Source organism: Phoca vitulina, unplaced genomic scaffold (assembly GCF_004348235.1).
Source record: "Phoca vitulina isolate PV1807 unplaced genomic scaffold, GSC_HSeal_1.0 scaffold8, whole genome shotgun sequence".
Classification (NCBI taxonomy): domain Eukaryota; kingdom Metazoa; phylum Chordata; class Mammalia; order Carnivora; family Phocidae; genus Phoca; species Phoca vitulina.
The window spans coordinates 22,937,628-22,955,127 of NW_022589711.1; the positions used below are offsets into that span (position 1 = coordinate 22,937,628).

Sequence of the window (17,500 nt, forward strand, 5' to 3'; positions counted from 1 at the left end):
AACTTTTTAAAAAACTAACTTATGCTTTGGCCTACTTCTAAATATAAGAAAGAAATCATTATTTCATTAAAAGAGTAAAGCTCCTTTTTATTGTTGTTGTTCTGAGTTTTTATTTAAATTCTAGCTAGTTGACATATAGTGTAATATTAGTTTCAGGACTAGAATGGGGTGATTCATCACTTATATACAACACCTAGTGTTCATCGCAAGTGCCCTTCTTAATACCCATGCCCCACCTAGCCCACCTCCCCACTCACCTCCCCCACCTTCTCTGAGCAATTCTCAGTTTGTTCTCTGTAGTTAAGAATCTCTTTTCTGGTTTGCCTCTCTCCCTCTTTTTTTTTTTCTTTCCCCTATGTTCATCTGTTTTGTTTCTTAAATTCCACGTATGAGTGAAATCATATGGTATTTGTCTCCTTTTATCCACAATAGAGCCCTACTTTCTATCCTAAATGAAGATGTTAAAATATTTTCTGTATATTTAAATTTGTTATTATCCTTTGAGTAAACCAAATATATAGATTACATCAAGTTTTAAATGCTATAAACAGTTTTACTTTTATTTCTTCCAAGTTCTCTTTCCCTGTGAATCTTGACATGCCATATATTTGCTGTAATAGTTCATAACTTAAAATAATCAAAAGATTTTAAAACTTTCGGTTTAGTTACATGCATTAAAATCGTAACAACAAATATCATTTGAAGTAAATGTAATTTGCCAAATAGTGTCTTCTGCAGGTAATGTGGCCTTATGAAGTCATATGAAAATTCACAGAATATAAAGTAAACTTTGATATTTATATTAGAGATTGGCCAAATGGTTTGTGTTCATTCTAACATCTGTGATGTTTGGCTTATTCATAAGTCCCAGGAAATATGGTACAGCCAACGATTGGTCCTTCCAGTATCATAGTAAGATGTAAGTTCAATTCCATTAAAATCAATGATGGGCTGAAAAACATGTTTGATTTTGGCTAGATATACAAAAACTCATTTTCTTCTGGAGGGTAGGATTTTTTTTTCCTTTGGTCCTGGTTTTTGGTTTGGGTTTGTTTTTGCTTTTGTTTTTTGCGTACCAGCTTTGAAAAGTGAGACCTGTGAGGAAGGTGAGCAGGCACCTCCCTAGCTGTGACTACCGGTGAGGGCGAAGCCTCCGTGGTTCCTCCCGGCATTCCACTCTGGGCTGCAAACGAGCTGCTGCAAACTCAGAACCTCGTTTCAGGAGCTGAGTGAGCCAGGCTTCATATTGCTGTGTTCTGTGTAACAACTTTAGTGAGAGATAATTTACATACACAAAGCTCACGCACTAAAATTTACAAGTCAATAATTTTTCATATATTGGCAGAGTTGTGCAACTATCACCATAATCTAATTTTAGAACATTTTCATCATTCACAAGAGGAACCCCCCTAATCCATTAGCATTCACATTCACCCACAGCCCTAGGCAGCCATGGATCTACTTTCTATCTTTATATATTTACCTGTTCTGGACATTTCATACTAATGAAAGCATACAGTATGCGGCCTTTTGTTACTGGCTTCTTCACTAAGCATAATGTTTTCAAATTTAATCTATGGTGTATTATATATCAAGACTTCATTTCTTATTACTGACTAATAAGATTCCATTACGTGGATATACCGCATTTGTAGCCAATCATCAGTAGTGGGCATCTGAGTTGTCTCCACTTTTGGGCTGTTATGAATAATGCTGCTATGAACTTTTGTGTGCAAGTTTAAGAGTAGACATATGTTTTCATCTCTCTTGGATATATATTGCTGGGTCATGGTAGACTTAAACATGATAACTCTAGGTTTAACTTTTTGAGGAGCTACCAAATTGTTTTCCAAAGTGGCTGTGCCATTTTACAATTCCACCAGCAGTGAATGAGGATTCAAATTTCAATACATCCTCAGCAACATTGTTATTGCCTTCTTGATTATAGCCATTGTAGTGGGTGTGAAATGGCATCCCGTTATGACTTTGGCTTGCATTTCCCTAATTACTGATGATGTTGAGCATCTTTTCATGTGCTTATTAACCATTCATGAATCTTCTTTAGAACAATGTGTACTTAGATCCTTTGCTCATATTTAAAATCAAGTTGTCTTTATATAATTGAGTTGTAAGAGTTCTTCATATGTTCTGGATACAGTTCCCTTAGCAGATATATAATTTGCAAATATTATTTTACATTCTATTAGTGGTCTTATCACTAACCTGATGATGTTATTTGAAACACAAAAGCTTTGGGGTGTCTGGGTGGCTCAATTGGTTGAGCATCCGACTCTTGACTTTGAGGTCATGATCTCAGGTCATGATCTCTCTCTGACCCTTCCCCTGCTCGCACTCTCTCTTTCTCTCTCAAGTAAATAAATAAATAAATCTTAAAAAAAAAACAAAAAAGTTTTAACTATTATGAAGTTAAATGTACTTATTTTTCTTCGAGCACCCGTGCTTTTTGTGTTGTGTTTAAGCAATCATTGCCTAACCCAAGGTCACAAAGATTTGCTGTTGTGTTTTCTTCTAAGATTTTTGTAGTTTTGGCTCTTACATTTAGTTCTGTGATCCACTTTGCATTATTTTCTGTGTGTGGTGTAAGATTGATGTCTAACTTCATTCTTGTGAATGTGGATATTTAGTTGCCCCACACCATTTATTCCACCCTGAACACGCCTGATCTCGTCTGATCTCGGAAGCTAAGCAGGGTCAGGCCTGGTTAGTACTTGGATGGGAGACCATACCATTTATTGAAAAGTTATTTTCCCCCATTGAATTGTCTTGACCCCTTTGTCGAAAATCAACTAACCATAAATATTTATTAATGATAATTTATTTTTGGACTCTCAATTCTATTCCATTGAACTGTGTGTCATATTTTTTATGATAGTGCCATACTGACTTGATTATTGTAACTTTATAATAAGTTTTAAAATCTAGTAGTGTGAGTCCACTAACTTTGTACTTTTTCAAGGTTGTTTTGGCTATTGTGGGTCCCTTGCAACTTGGTTTGATTTTTAGAGTCAAAATGGAAAGCTCTTTTAGCCCATTTTATTTTTTGTTGGTTTGTTTTTTGCCTGAATTACACATAAAAATCCTGGTAAATTATCTCATAAAATAAATGATATGGGTATGATTAAGGGAAGGGTTGTTGACTTTTATACATATACATATATTCACGTACTAAAATATCTCCAAGCTTTAGATATTATCATAACATTCTTGCTTAAGGAAAAGTAGATATTTGAATTTCATACTCTAATAACCCTAACACCCAATTCATAGAGCATCTTATTTATCTTCTTGCACTAAAATAGCCACTGAAGCAATAGTTGTAAATTAACATTGATGTGAACATGATTAGGTTTGGAAGGGCACAAATCACACGACATCCTGAGCAAAAAAAAAGGAGAAAATTCACTTCTAGCCCTTTCTGATATACTTACTTTGAACTTTTAACTACACAAACTTGTTTTGTAAAAAAAGAAAGTGGCCATTTCCTTGAAACCAGAGAAGAGCAGCCATAGAAATGATTCATAGAACTGAGGAAATGATTGCTGGTTTCATGCTTTGCCCAACAATCATGATCTTTGCTTGGATCTGAGTTTATTCCTTGCATGGGAATTTCTTTTTTATTTAGATTGTGTCCTACTGCCAAATTTGTTAAAACAAATTATTTTCATCTGTTTTTCCTCCTCTTAATAGTTTTGCAGAAGTTTTCTGGCTGAATACAATTAATTCCCTTATTCCTTGTGTAAGTCTTATTCAATGATAGATTATTAAAGAGTACTTTCCAGCATATGTAGTAAACCTTTTGCAAATGATCAGTATTTGATCAGAATTTTTGAATAAGATGCTTGGAGGGCACGGTTTTGGTGCTGCTTTGTTTTTTTTAGCTTTTAGTTTTTTGGGTTTTTTCTGACTCTAGCCTTTTTATGGTAGATTTGCCAGAAATGCCATAAATCTCAAAAAGGCCATTCTTGTCCTAAACCGATTGACCCTTCAGTGCTGAATCCTCAGTTAGCTCAGGCGTCCTCCTGGACCTCACTGCCATTTTCTGAATAATTTATGTGATTTACAATGCCTTGTAAAAAGCACTGAAACATCTCTGTATGTGACTTGTTTGCTTTTGATTTACAGTGACACCTTTTCATACTAGTCCAAAGTTGCTGAAAAACTTTTCTGAAACATTACGCTTTTCTATTCATACTCAGATGACTGTAGCTCAGTTATCAGTGACCTCAATTTTCTGCCCTGTTGTTTTTCAAATTAAAAAATACATGTGGGCAGTCTCTTCATAAAATCACACATGAAAGTGCTTTTACCCAATAGATCATTATCCTCTGTGCACTCTGCCATTACTAGTGGTTACCTGACCTTTAGAAATAAGGAGAACATTATGAGCATCTATTGAGATATTAAAAGCTGTAATATTATTAATGTTTCTTAGGGTCAGCTGGAATGTTTACATTGCAGCTATGACGGTGACTCAGAGAGTGACATGCATGGTTGGTGGGTGGCCCTAGTCAAGACTCTATGATGGCCTGATAATAATAAAGAAGGTAAATGAGGAAAATACCATCTGGTTCAGTGAGATAGGCATTTGTAAAGAAGATCGAGCACATATGAAGTGCTCTTCCCTACACAGAGCATAAGGAGATACGGAGGACCTGCCAGTGTGGGTGCCTTATCATTTAAATTAGGCATCGTGGGAAGATGCTGAAGAACATCAACTAAACAAGGAGAGGACATAAACTGTTGGCAGGGAAATTCAGAGGTCGGGATCAGCAGCACCAGTGTATGTTTAAATAAAGCCGTTTTTCTAGAATACATGAAACAAGATCATGCCTTGTCTTCTGAGGAACATGTGTTTCTACTATTTAGAAAATATAGCTAGGATGATTTCATGGACATAATTATCAGCAAAAGTGATTGCATCAAGGACATATGAGCCTTGTGTTTTTCACTGTTGAACAAGGATTTTGTATGGAAGAAAAATGACGTTGATAAGATTTAAGATCGTGTATGCTGATTTGAGACCATTGTTTTCTGGAATCCATGTTTCAGAGCAAGTGTTTAGATAAACTGAAAAGGCAAAATAAGGTAATATTTGCAAAACGTCTATCAAAATGTTCAGTAAACACACAATAAGTGTTAGCTATTCTCACTCATCGTCATCATCATTATCATCATCAATGTCATTGTTTTCTTCTAGTGGATGGTTATAGTTGTGCTTGGTCACATAGACATTGTTTTGATGAAGGTCTTCTTCAAAGGTAACAGAAATAAAGAACTTTGTGCTTAGCATATTAGCCCCACACTTGTACCATATTTTAGCTATTTCAACTGCAAATGGTCCACAGTTAATTTTGATTATCTTATATCAAGCCCTGAAAGTTATCAAAAAACCTTGTTTCTAGTCTTACTCTACCACTCGCTTTCATGTGACCTAGAGTAAGTCTTATTCTCTCTAGGTCACAGAATAGATGCTATCTATGAGTCCCTTTCATATCTAATATTCTGTAGGGTAGCCCAAGGGGCAAAACTGCAGAATAAGTATTATAATATATTGCATTCACTTTTAATCTGTCCTTGGAAGTCACTTCACTTCTGCCCCAAGCAAGCTCCACATCTTGTTTAAGAGTGTCATTTCCCTGAGTAGTACTGCAGGCTACAGAAACTTCCATTGCACAGCGTCAGTGCTGTGGATATTAAATATTTACTAGGGATAAAAACCTGCTGTAACCTACTTGGAACCAAAAATTGAACTTTTAGAAACTGTTTTATAACAGAGAGATAGATACCTGTTGTCTCCAAACTATCTTTTACTGTTTGTAGTGCCTTTGACCTTCATGTGGATTCTATAGCAAATGAAGTTAAACTTTTTTCAGCTGTTTATCCCTGGGCAGTGCCATCTGATATAAATAGTATTCCATCAAAATGCATTTTTTTCCTGAGAAAGTCTCGCTGCAATACATCATCAGAGTGACAGCCAGTGTATTATACATTACAATAAAACATCCCCAGAGCAAAGGTACATGTGATGATGAATTATGCTAATATGTTATTGTCATTATGTTATCAGCGCTCAGAGAGTGATTCAGTGAGATACATCATCAGTGAGAGATTATCTGATTCCATATTACTCAAAAAATGACACCGTCGTGGAAAACCACAAGGAGATTCAGTTGATTAATAGGGTTGGTGATATTCTAGTGCCAGAACTCATGTATAGTGGTATATTAAAATGTCCTTTGAAACTGAAAACAAGCTAAAGAAAGATGAGTCCATGAGGTGAGGTTATAAAAGCACTGTCAATTTAAATACTATTACAGTAGACAGAGTGGAGAGTTAAGTGTAAACCAGAAGTCATCCTTTGTCCTTTATTCAAACATGTGACAGAGATTTAGTTCTACTTAATTACTTTGAGAAACCAGAGAACTTCTTATAAGAAGCTGTCTGTTGTAAGACCACTGGTTATCCTAGATATCTACAGTCTACAAGTGACACTTCATGATATATGCATTAGGTCCCAGTCACTGAACCAGCCAAACATGTCATGAAACTCGTGCTGAGTGGCCGCTTATTCAGGACATAAGTGGATCACTTTTGTTATAGCATCTTCTTGTATACAGAACCTTGTAACATTAAACACTCAAAAGATACTTGCTAAGTTGAACTGGTGAGTTTCTTATAGCTTTATATATTCAAAACCACCAAATAACATCTGACACCAAATTGTTAGATTAAAAGAGCCAGACACTGTGGGTTGAAAATTAAAAAAAAAAAAAATCAAAACAAAAACCGAAAAACTTCATTTTTCCTGGCCCTGCTTGTTCTATTGCAATTGCAAAAGCTAGTACTTTTTCCTCACAGCTTTCATGCTCAGGTCTCTAACCCATTCATGATCAGAGCGGGTATGGGGAAAAGAATAGGTTAGCAATAGGGTAGATCTCACTTAATTGCTATGTTCTTGATCTCATATCAATGATCTGAGCTTGCTGGGTAATTGAAACTGACCTTTTTTCTCATGGAAAAAGGGTTCTTTTTCCTTTCTTTGATGGGTTCTTTGATGTGTTCTTTGGGGACCCCTCTCAATTACTATCTGTCTCTTTCCTGAAGATTTCCTAATAGTCTGTGCCTTTTAGAGCTTACAATTATTTCATTAGTCTCTCTTATCCAGCCATTCACCTGTCTATTGTCATCTTACATTTTTGGACAAGGTCCCTTTAAAAAAAAAAAAAAAAAAGACCAAGTTGGTCCCATTCCAGAAGATCCCATATCTGGTCCACAGGAAATATACTCCTCTGCCTGTTGTCAATGAAAGCACAGCTGGATACTAATGTAATAACAATTACAATAACTAACCTTTACTGAGTGCATACTATGATCAGGCATTGCTGCATGTATTAACTTATTAAACTTTCCCAAAAAGAGAAGGATGTATTTTTATCCTCGGTTTACAGTTGAAGAAGCTGAAGCATAGGGAGATTGATTTACCCAATGTTGCAAGACCCAGAGATGAGAGCCAAGACTCAAGACTTGGTGGTCACAGCTTTACTGTGCATGCTTTTAACTATGATGTTAAATTGCAGATTTAGTATTAGCACCAAATACGAAATTCAGTTTTAGAACTGTATACCAGTGTTCTCTCATTAGAACAGGCACCAACCGACCAGTGTCTCATCTTTAAGCTTTTCCAGGCATGGACTCAAAGCCTTGAATTCCCCCAAACTCCAATGGCAAATAAAAATTGTCTCAGTGTTCCTATCAAGATCCCTCACTAGATTTGACAAGAGGGTTGCCACAACACACCAACTACATCCTCCAAAGTAATTATTTCCATACCAGCCTCTTCTACCTCACTGATCTAGGTACTAGGCAACAAATCCTAAAACCATTGTTTTTGGTTTTTTGCTCCTACTCTCCTTTTCAAGCCTGTAATAATGTAGGAGAGGTTTGTAACGTAGAATACTTACTATGTAGTTTTTTTCTCCTCAGCCTTTCTGGGCCTCAGCTAAAATGCAAACAGAAAGAGAAATTATAACATTCTTTTACAAAAATAAAGGCCATTTTTCTGTCACCTGAAAGACGAGGGTACTAGAGGGTATGGCTTCTAGGAACGAGTGGGTCTGTCTGCCCTGTCAGTAGTAAAAACCTGAAAAGATGAATGTGTTCCAGACCTCAAGAAATGTTTCAGGGTCATGAAAGGGGTTTTTACTTCAGTTGATTTATTTGTGCAATTTCAATAGGATGGCCTGTTCTAGAATGCTTCCAGGGATCCACTGGTTAGACCATGATGAGGTTGGTATCAACCTGGCAGTGTGCAATTTGGTTTGGAGGTGTGTTATCAATTTCCAAGGTATCTAATATCCTCGCCCGAGCTGACAGGGTGTGGGGCGCTCTACAACCCAGCAATCATTGTGTCAGTCCCTCCCACACGTGAAGGTGCTGCCCGCCCTCCTCCCCGAAGGGCTTCCCTTGAACACTTCCCATGAACACTCCCATATCTGGGCTAATGAGTATTCTCGCCTCTTAGATACTGGGCCTGGCCTTAGTTTTGTTGGCATGTTAATTGAAGCAAATTTATCTTATTTTAATTTATTTTATTATGTTATGTTAATCACCATACATTACATCATTAGTTTTTGATGTAGTGTTCCATGATTCATTGTTTGCGTATAACACCCAGTGCTCCATTCAGTATGTGCCCTCTTTAATACCCATCACCAGGCTAACCCATCCCCCGACCCCCTTCCCCTCTAGAACCCTCAGTTTGTTTCTCAGAGTCCATCGTCTCTCATGGTTCATCTCCCTTATTAATGAATGTTTAAGATAAAAAAACAAAGAATTAAAGATAGCCAGGGTATGTTTGTTTGATTCATCTATCTACTAATAAAGAGTCATTGTCTTAAGGAGAAACCAATAATGACAACAACAAAAATTAGTGACAAGCAGTCTAATTCTTGACATCAAGGTTTTTTGTAAAACTCTGTTTTGCCACCTAAAAACTCCTCTCCCTCATGGGAAATGAACTTCCACTTGTCTTTTGCCTCTAAAAGTTGAAAGAGGAAATTTTGGTGTCCAAAAAAGTGAAACAGTAAAGTGCAAGATAATAACACAATATAATTAATATGTAAAGCTCTTTACATTTATAGAGTATTGTATCCATAAGACTCTATTGAATTTTGACAAAAGTAGAGCAGTATCATATACTAGGAAAAGCACTGGTTTGAAGGCAGAGGCCTGCATCCAAGTCTCAGATCGGACACTTTCGCTGGCCGTGTCACTCCACACAGTTTCCACACCTTGGCTGACCTCCCTTTTCTTTGTCTGAAGACTGTGGCAACTGTTTTTATTAGAAATAAGTAAGCTGAGTCTAGGGTCTATGCCTTATTCATCTTTGTGGCCAGAGGTCCTATTCCGGCGGCTGGCAATAAGTGCTTCATGGTAAGTAAATAAGTCTTGCAAGGGACTATCATCTTCCATCTACAGATGCATAGGGTGAGTCTCAAGAACCTTCCATGGCCTCGTGTTACACGGCCAGTAAGGGAAATGCATGGTAGGTTGTAAAACAGGATCATATTCTGGGAATTCTGACATATGTGGAGTCCAAAACAGAAACATTAGTCACTATGGAAGCGAACATCCACATGTATATAGGAAAGTCGATTTCAGGAGCATATACTTCAGGGCATTCCACTGGGGAGCAAGTTCACCCCCCTCGCCCCAGCAGATTCTTATAATCAGGAACAAATGCTACGATGCCATCCCTCTTGGTGTAGATAAGTATATAGCAGGGATACCACATTGTTTCCCATTTTGAGATGACAGAAACTTTTTCTCATGAATATATTCTGCTATGTTTAGCACAGAGACTAAGTATAAAAAGAAATAACACTAATAATTACTCTTATATGAGCTAAGCACTGTTGCAAGCGTTTTAGATGCATTCTCTTCTTTAATACACAAAACGGCCCTGTAAAATACTAAGATTATCTTCTCTTTACAGGTGAGAAGATTGAGGTATGGTGAGGTAAGAAAACTTGCCAAAAGGCACAGAGCTCCTGAGGAGCCAAGGCAGGATTTGGATCTAAGCAGTATGACCTAAGAGCCTATGCTTTTAACCTCTACACTTGACTGCCCTAGATAGTAAATAGAGAAATATAGGACACACAGAAAAGATCCTAATATGCAATTCCCAAGTCCAACACAGAAGTTAAAACTTAACTCAGCAAGAACATGAGGTCTAGAAGAAAAAAAACTGTGCCTCACAGAAAGACCAAAAAAAATGTCTAGAAAACATATGGAAATTAATTCCTTTTTGCCTCTATTTCTCTTATGCAAGTTTTCTATAACATGTGTTCAGATAAGCATTTAACCAAATATATTTTGTCTAAACTTGCATATGACTAGAATAAACACCCTGAATTTTCAAGGGTGGCAGAAGTATTGATTCTGTGGCAACTGTCTTAGCCTGGGTTCCCTAGAAAACAGAGCCTCAGAAAAGAATTTAGAATGATGAAGCTTTATTTGGGAGGCACGAAAGCAAGGCATCTAGACTGAGGGGAAATGGAAGTGAGGCAAGGAAGAATGTAAAGCAGTACCACAACCTGTTATTGTACTTGCTACTTCCACAAAACAGCAGTTAAGAGATGGGTCCCCTAACCATGCAGAACTTCTCCAAATGAGCCGTATGGAGAAACCATGCTTTGAAATCATTCTTGGAAGGAAGAGGCATTTCCCTAAGCTACTCTTTCCTGTCTCCTATTTCCCAATGGCCAATGTTTGCTGAATTGTGAGCGAATACCCCTTGTTTCCACGTTGAGTGGCCTGGCACCTTCATGGCCAAATGATATGGCAAGTTTCACATTCGTCAGTGTGGTATATCCAGTCCAGAAGTGAGGGAAGTCACAAATTCTGAACCTATACCTAGTGGACCTGAGTGAGTGGAGGTGAACTTGGAATTCCCAAGGCAAGTACCCGGTCAGCCCTCAGGGGTGGCAGCATGGTCCAAGAGGCAGACGAGGTTAATAGAAACTGACACGTTCCTTAACGTTTGTGCGACTTTTAGGAAATCAACTTTAGCTTAGATGAACAGAATCGAAAGTCAAGGCCACTAAGAAAGAGCCATCTGCTTTTTAAGGTATGGCACCAACTAGGGTGTAGGCTATCAAGGAAGAAGAAGTACACACATACACACACACAATACACATATATACATACATATGTATGTATTATATATATATATATAATTATATATATATAATTGCCTTCAGTATCACAAAATACTCAATACTGCATATTATAACCCAACCACAACCATTGGATTTTTAGAAATATAATTCTGAAAAGATGAGCCAGCATTCTCTCCATGGTAGACCAGGGCAGGCCTAATACAGCAGTAAGAAGAGTGGAAAAGACACTAGGAAGGAGAAAAATGTTAGGAAACCTCAGACAGGCTACATCACAGGCCAAAGACCAGGAAGCAGGTGGGTTGTGTCAGAGGGTGAACAAGAGGGTTTCCTTGTTGGTGGGCAAAACATAGTGTCTAGATCAGCTGGCAACAGATAGTGAGTGGTAGTCCAAGAAGGCAAACAATCTGTGCTAGACATAGTTTATAGATTTTAGAATCGAAAATTCTAGTATCACTTTATTCCGATGAGACCTATAAACTAGATAGGGGCAGGACAAATATCTACGTATGCGAAGTGGACAGGGATTGAGCTCAAATAACCAAGCAGGAGCTAAGGACAAGGACACCCACAAGGCTCATTCAATTTTGAGTCTTACAGTGTTAGGGGCTCCCCATCTAGGGGTAGCAGCAGGCCCTGGGCCTAAGAAAGAGCTTAGTATGTCAGTGATGGCTGGGCATTCCTTCTCAGGGAGATGAGAGGACTGTGGAGGGCAGGGAGTCAGATTCAATGGCCAGACCACTTTTCTGAATTAGAGTATGGTAACAGTTAACCAGATTCTTTCAGCAAACATTTACTAAGCACTTATATCTGATATTTAATACATATTTCAGACTAGCAACAAATACAAACATTCTATAATTTTTTGGTTTCGATAGTCTGCTTTAACTTATCTCTACTTGAACATGTTTGTCATGATCATGGAATATATCTGTATGTGTACATATATGTATACATATATATAATTTTCATTTAATATTACTACTTGATTTTATCCAATAATGGTTACCTACCTTCTAGACTGTTGCGCAGTATGATTTGTACTTATCTGGTATTTGCATTCACCTGTAATCCTTCCTTCTTCCCTCCCATCCCCCGTCTAGCATAATGCAATCAATTCCTTAAACCATGGGTGATAGAAATAATGTATAGAGGTACCTAGCTATTTCCCCAAATTTATAAATTGGGTGCCAAGTTGAAAATAATGTCAGGCATCTGCATTTCTAATTTAGTGTTCTCAAAGGTAGCCCTCTGACAACTGGCAAAAGTATCCTGCTCTGACAGTCTGACCCTGACACTCCAATTAAATATAAAAACAGATCTGAATCTTTTTCACCCAGTTGTACTGTCAAGGTTGGTATAACTTGACTGTCACATAGAGCTCTTTAAATCAGGCTGCCAAGAAAATATGATTGTAGTACAGATTTTAGCATTCAGAAATATTCACTCCCCTTTCACTAACACAGATTTTAAGGGTCAAAGCTATGCATTTTTATCAGATATTTTATTATCTTTCAACCTTTGTGAAGATCAGTGTATTAGAATAGAGGAAGAACTTTTTCTCCTTTACTGCTGAAGTGATTTGGTACAAGGGAAATACTAACGAGGATTTTTTTATTACTTGCTAGAAGTTCCCATTGGACAAAATGAGAAAGTTTTATAAAGAAGATGGATGCAATGTTTAAATTCCATAATACTTTTGGAAACTAAGCATCGGGTCAAAATAGATGAACATTTAGGAAAGGGATAAAAGTGTGGAGTTTTTAATTTTCTTAGAAATATGATGCTTCCAAGTTGCAGCATGTTTCAGCAAAAATTTAAACCATAACAACCCTGACTTATAAATGTATGGAAAGAGAGAAACTTTTAGAAGTAGGCTTCTTGCATTTATTATAAATGCAATATAGTTCTTGTTATAGGCCTAATAATGATCAATTTTTAGCATTTTTCCCGTCGTCCTAGGATGGATACAGCAAGTTAATCACTATTTCCCTTATCCTTGTCATCCCACTGGTGATACTTTTAGGAGGTGGCGTGCGAGTCATTCTGGCTTCAACTCCCACGGGTTGATTGAATCACATTATTTACAGGTTCCATCGTGAACTTCATCATTTAACAGAAGTGTCTAGGATTTTCTCTTCAAACAAACAAAAATCCTAAATACAGAAATTCAAGCTTAATACAGTTAGGCTATTATCCCAATTTTATCATCAACAACACGAGCACGCACCGTTCCCAGTATGTCTCTTTTTCCTTAAATTAGGAAAGTTCATCTTTCCTTGATAAGAGCTATAGGAGAGGGAGGGTGGGATCATTTTAGGGTTCATGAAAGTGGAAGATTGACAGCCCTGGCTGAAGTCGGGCAGAAAGCAGTCAGCCCTGGGGAAGCTTTGCTCACAGCAACGCTAATGCACTTCAACGCTGACATGAAACTTCCTCCAGATTCCAGAAAAAAGCCATTTGGGAAGAGCCTGTCAATAATGTAAAACTGGGCCCAATGATTCTGGTTGTGGACTGCTAGCAAGTGTCCACCCACGACTAATTGGAGATGACCAAACTCATGTTTCAAATGAAAAATATGAGCAGAGCCATCCTCAAATGAAAGGAGCTTTCCTGCAAATTAGAATGTGATTTGTTAAATAGTATTATTGGGTTTAACATCTCAGGTATTTTTCTACAAGGAGATTTTTTTTTTCTTCCTGAATTCTCTGGGCTCTGCCTTAAGTTCAGTTTTGTTTACCAGAAAGATATGAGAACAAGTTTAATGCTGTGAAAGATGTTTTACTTAGAGCAATAATATGACAAGCAGAACTGAATACATAGCAACTTGCACAGCACATAAAGCTTTCCAGCCAACACCGGCTTTAAAATCACCAGTGAACTAAAAAACAAAACAAAATATAAATATCACACTCAAGGTATAGATGAAAAGCACCATGTCAAAACCACAATTAAATAAATAATCTTCTTTTGTGCTTAGATAATGGAGGAAGCTTATAGCAAGCAGAACTGCTGTTTTTGTTGCCTTGAATTGCTTCAACAACTTGACCTTGGGTTGAATTCTCTGGAGTATAATGTTGAGCCCATATGAAGTCATTTTCCCTGAGCAAATTTGTTTTCAGAGGGGGGGGAAAAACAACTAAAAGTTGATCCTATAGAATTTCATAAATGACAACAGTGAAAACAACCTTTCTGAGTGAATTTTCTTTCTTCTACCCACTACACATATATATGTGAGAAAGCAAGAAAGGGGGAAAAAAAAAAGTTGAACACTGTCCTTCTTCCCCTTCAGGTAAACTACTCAAACTATAAATTTAATATGGAATAAATCACACAAAATTATTATGGATTAAATGGGAGAAGATAAAGATAAATTGTTTTTTAAACATGGCATTATTAATTTTAAATATAAGAAATCTTTCTAGTCTAATTAGCAGGTCCTTAGAGGATTTGTTCTAATACATAAATGTAAAGTGTATGGAAATGATGCTTCCATAGTGCATGACAGTCCTTGAGAAGAGAATTTCCAAAATTAGTTTTTGAATATTCCTCCTTTAACTTTGTTTACATGATTGATTTGAACTCTCCATTTTAGATATGTTAAGCAGAGTAAATGTCATCCCATTCTACTCTGGAATATGGCAAATATCTAATCAGAGGAATTGAAATAAATGCTTCTAATGTATAAAATGTGGTGCCATATGTGACTATTACAGAATTATTAAACAATGTTACTAACTCCCTAGACGTGGCAAGATTTTCCTGCTCTACTCTTCCCTCTATTTGTCCCCTAATCCCCCATCAGCAATCCACAATGCAGCCAAAGGGATCCAAAATAAAATATTTTATCACCCTGATTTTATCACCCCATTGCGTGAAACCTTGGTTTTCCATTGCCATGAGAAAAGGTCCAAATTCTGTAAGTGCATTAGGAAGCCCTTCATGATCCCATGCCCTGCTTGCTTCTCTAACCTCTGTCTCCTCACTCCCCCGTCTTTCACTCTATTTTTCAACTGCAACTTCTGTCAATACCTCTAAATCTGTTTTGTTCTCTCTTTTGTACCTGTTCTCTCTACCTAGACCAGTCTTCCCTACCCCTACCCCTGATCTCCTTTCTCACACCTCTTTTATTTGTTTAACTCCAATCTTCCATAAGGTCCAAGCCTAGACATCATTTTTTCTTGGGAGCCTCCTCAACTCTCCCCTACCTGGGCACCTATCACATTTCATAGCATCATTTATTATGTGTCATTATCATCCATTAGATTATAAGTACTGTCATGATCTTATGCCACATCTCCAACATTCCTACAGCTAATATTGACTGAGTACCTATAATGCTCAGACTCATTTCTAAGCTCTGAGAAAACAGCAAAGAACCAAGCAAACAAAATCTCTGCCTCAGGGAACTTATATTCTGTACATACAGCAAATACTTACTAGCAAGAACAGAGTAAAAGAAAACAGGATGGTAGAGAACAAAAGGCAAAGAACAGATTGAGAAGCATGCACAGAGCGAAATAAGAAAGAGCCAGGAGACATTCAAGGTAAAAATGGAAGGGACTTACAGAAATGCAGGTTGATCTCTCAAAAGACCCCCCCCACACACAACTAGATAGGCCCTCTGTTATTTAAAACTTTGCCATTGGCTTGTGATATTTGAAGATGATAGAGATCGTGCCTTTTTTATTCTACCTGCAGCCAAGAACATCCAGATTCTGTCATTCAGCATTCCAGATATGTCCTCCAGAGCCATCTGCTGTCCACAATGAACAAGGCTTCAGAACCCAAGTGATATACAGAAGCCCGAGCAAAACAAGCTGGAAACTTATTTTACAAGCATTGCTTCTCCAAATTTTATTCACTGGGAAAATCTGCTATAAAGTAGTGAATATGTTATGCAAGTAAAATTAGACCTTTCAACCTGATGGTATGATGCATGATTGCACACACTTATTGCAAATGATTCTGCAAGAAATAAAAGTAATTTAATTTTTTTTCATTAGACATTCAATATACAAGGTCGAAAGAGAGGTTTAGGATCCCTGTCATCCCCTTATACTTAAAAAATTAAAAGAACTTATTTACAGTTTTTACCATGTGATTCACATTTTTAAGCCACAACAAAATTAGAGTGAAAACAAAAAAAAACAATCAAACCAAAGGGCATATAATTTTGAATACAGAAATAGTGACAGATGCATCCCAAATTATAAAATCCTGTGCCTTTGAACTCTGTTCTCTCTGAAGAGATGCCCTGGCCTTTTTGTCTTACCAGTCAAACTCCTATTTTCTTTTAAATTCTACCTAAAACTTACCTCTGTCATGTCACCTTTCAGCTTCTTCCCATAGTCATCCCAAGGAGCTGATCCTTCTTTTTTTTTTTTTTTTGCTGTCAAATGAATCTAGTACAGAGTTCTGTTAGAGCCCTGACCCTTTGTGCTGCCATTATTTGTTTACATCGAAGTCTCTCCTACTGTAACATGATCTCCCTGAGGACAAGGAGGACATCTTTGTGACTCAAGCACCTGGCATGTGAGATGTGTTAAAAAAAAAAAAAAAAAAAAAAAAGTTTGACCAAAAAAAGAATAAGAAAATGAATGAATGAGTAAATGAAAGCCACCAATGACCTTCAGTGCCTCTCTGGGTGAGGCTTTTTATAAACTGAAAATTCAGATTGGGAAATTGCCCTTTCATCCTTTCCTTATCATTAACCAAGTTCATAATGATGACTAAGAAGGAGCTAAGAAGTGAAATTTGAATTCCACTTATACAGTATGGTTCTGAGACTGTGCTTTTCATTTTACATCATTTGCCTAATTCATCTCATCCGGTCATCTCAGCAAATAATCATTAAATTCTATTATAATCATAGCACCATGCTAAATACCATAAAGTAGATTACAAAGAAGAATAAAAGACGCTCCAAGATTTTTATAACCTCTCTGGGAAGGCAGTACAGTTTAAAAAGCCAGATAATAGTGCACAGAAGGTACATGATGCTAAGTGCCCGATGAGCGAGGAAGACAGTGGGTGTCACGGGCAGGGGTGAGAGGAGCAAGCACTTTAGTCATGAGCAAAACAGAAGCTAAAGCAAACACTGACGAGACAGTATTCCCTGTTGGAATAATGGAGTGGACGAAGGCTTGACTGTGTAGAGCTCCTCAACTAAGATGTGGAGGACGTAAGAGAACCGTCCTGCATATTGTACTCGGTTTATCACAAATTTAAAACTTATTCAAAATACTAGCATTTTAATCATCCTTTCAGCCAAAGTCTAATTTCGAAATAGATTTATCTGT

General features: G+C 37.2%; 1 protein-coding gene across 14 annotated transcripts in view; it reads left to right on the forward strand.

Annotated features, from left to right (window-relative positions):
* Window positions 1–17,500, forward strand: part of EPHA6 (EPH receptor A6) — an 811,402-nt gene that overhangs the window by 750,909 nt on the left and 42,993 nt on the right. The window contains exon 16 of one of the 14 annotated variants that reach the window (XM_032406369.1): window positions 15,900–16,788. The exons of the other annotated variants lie outside the window; for them this stretch is intronic. Within the exon in view, the coding sequence (XP_032262260.1) occupies window positions 15,900–16,106 (207 nt within the window). The 3' untranslated portion in view covers window positions 16,107–16,788. Of the gene's footprint in view, window positions 1–15,899; window positions 16,789–17,500 lie in introns of those variants that run through there. 14 annotated transcript variants of the gene reach the window in all.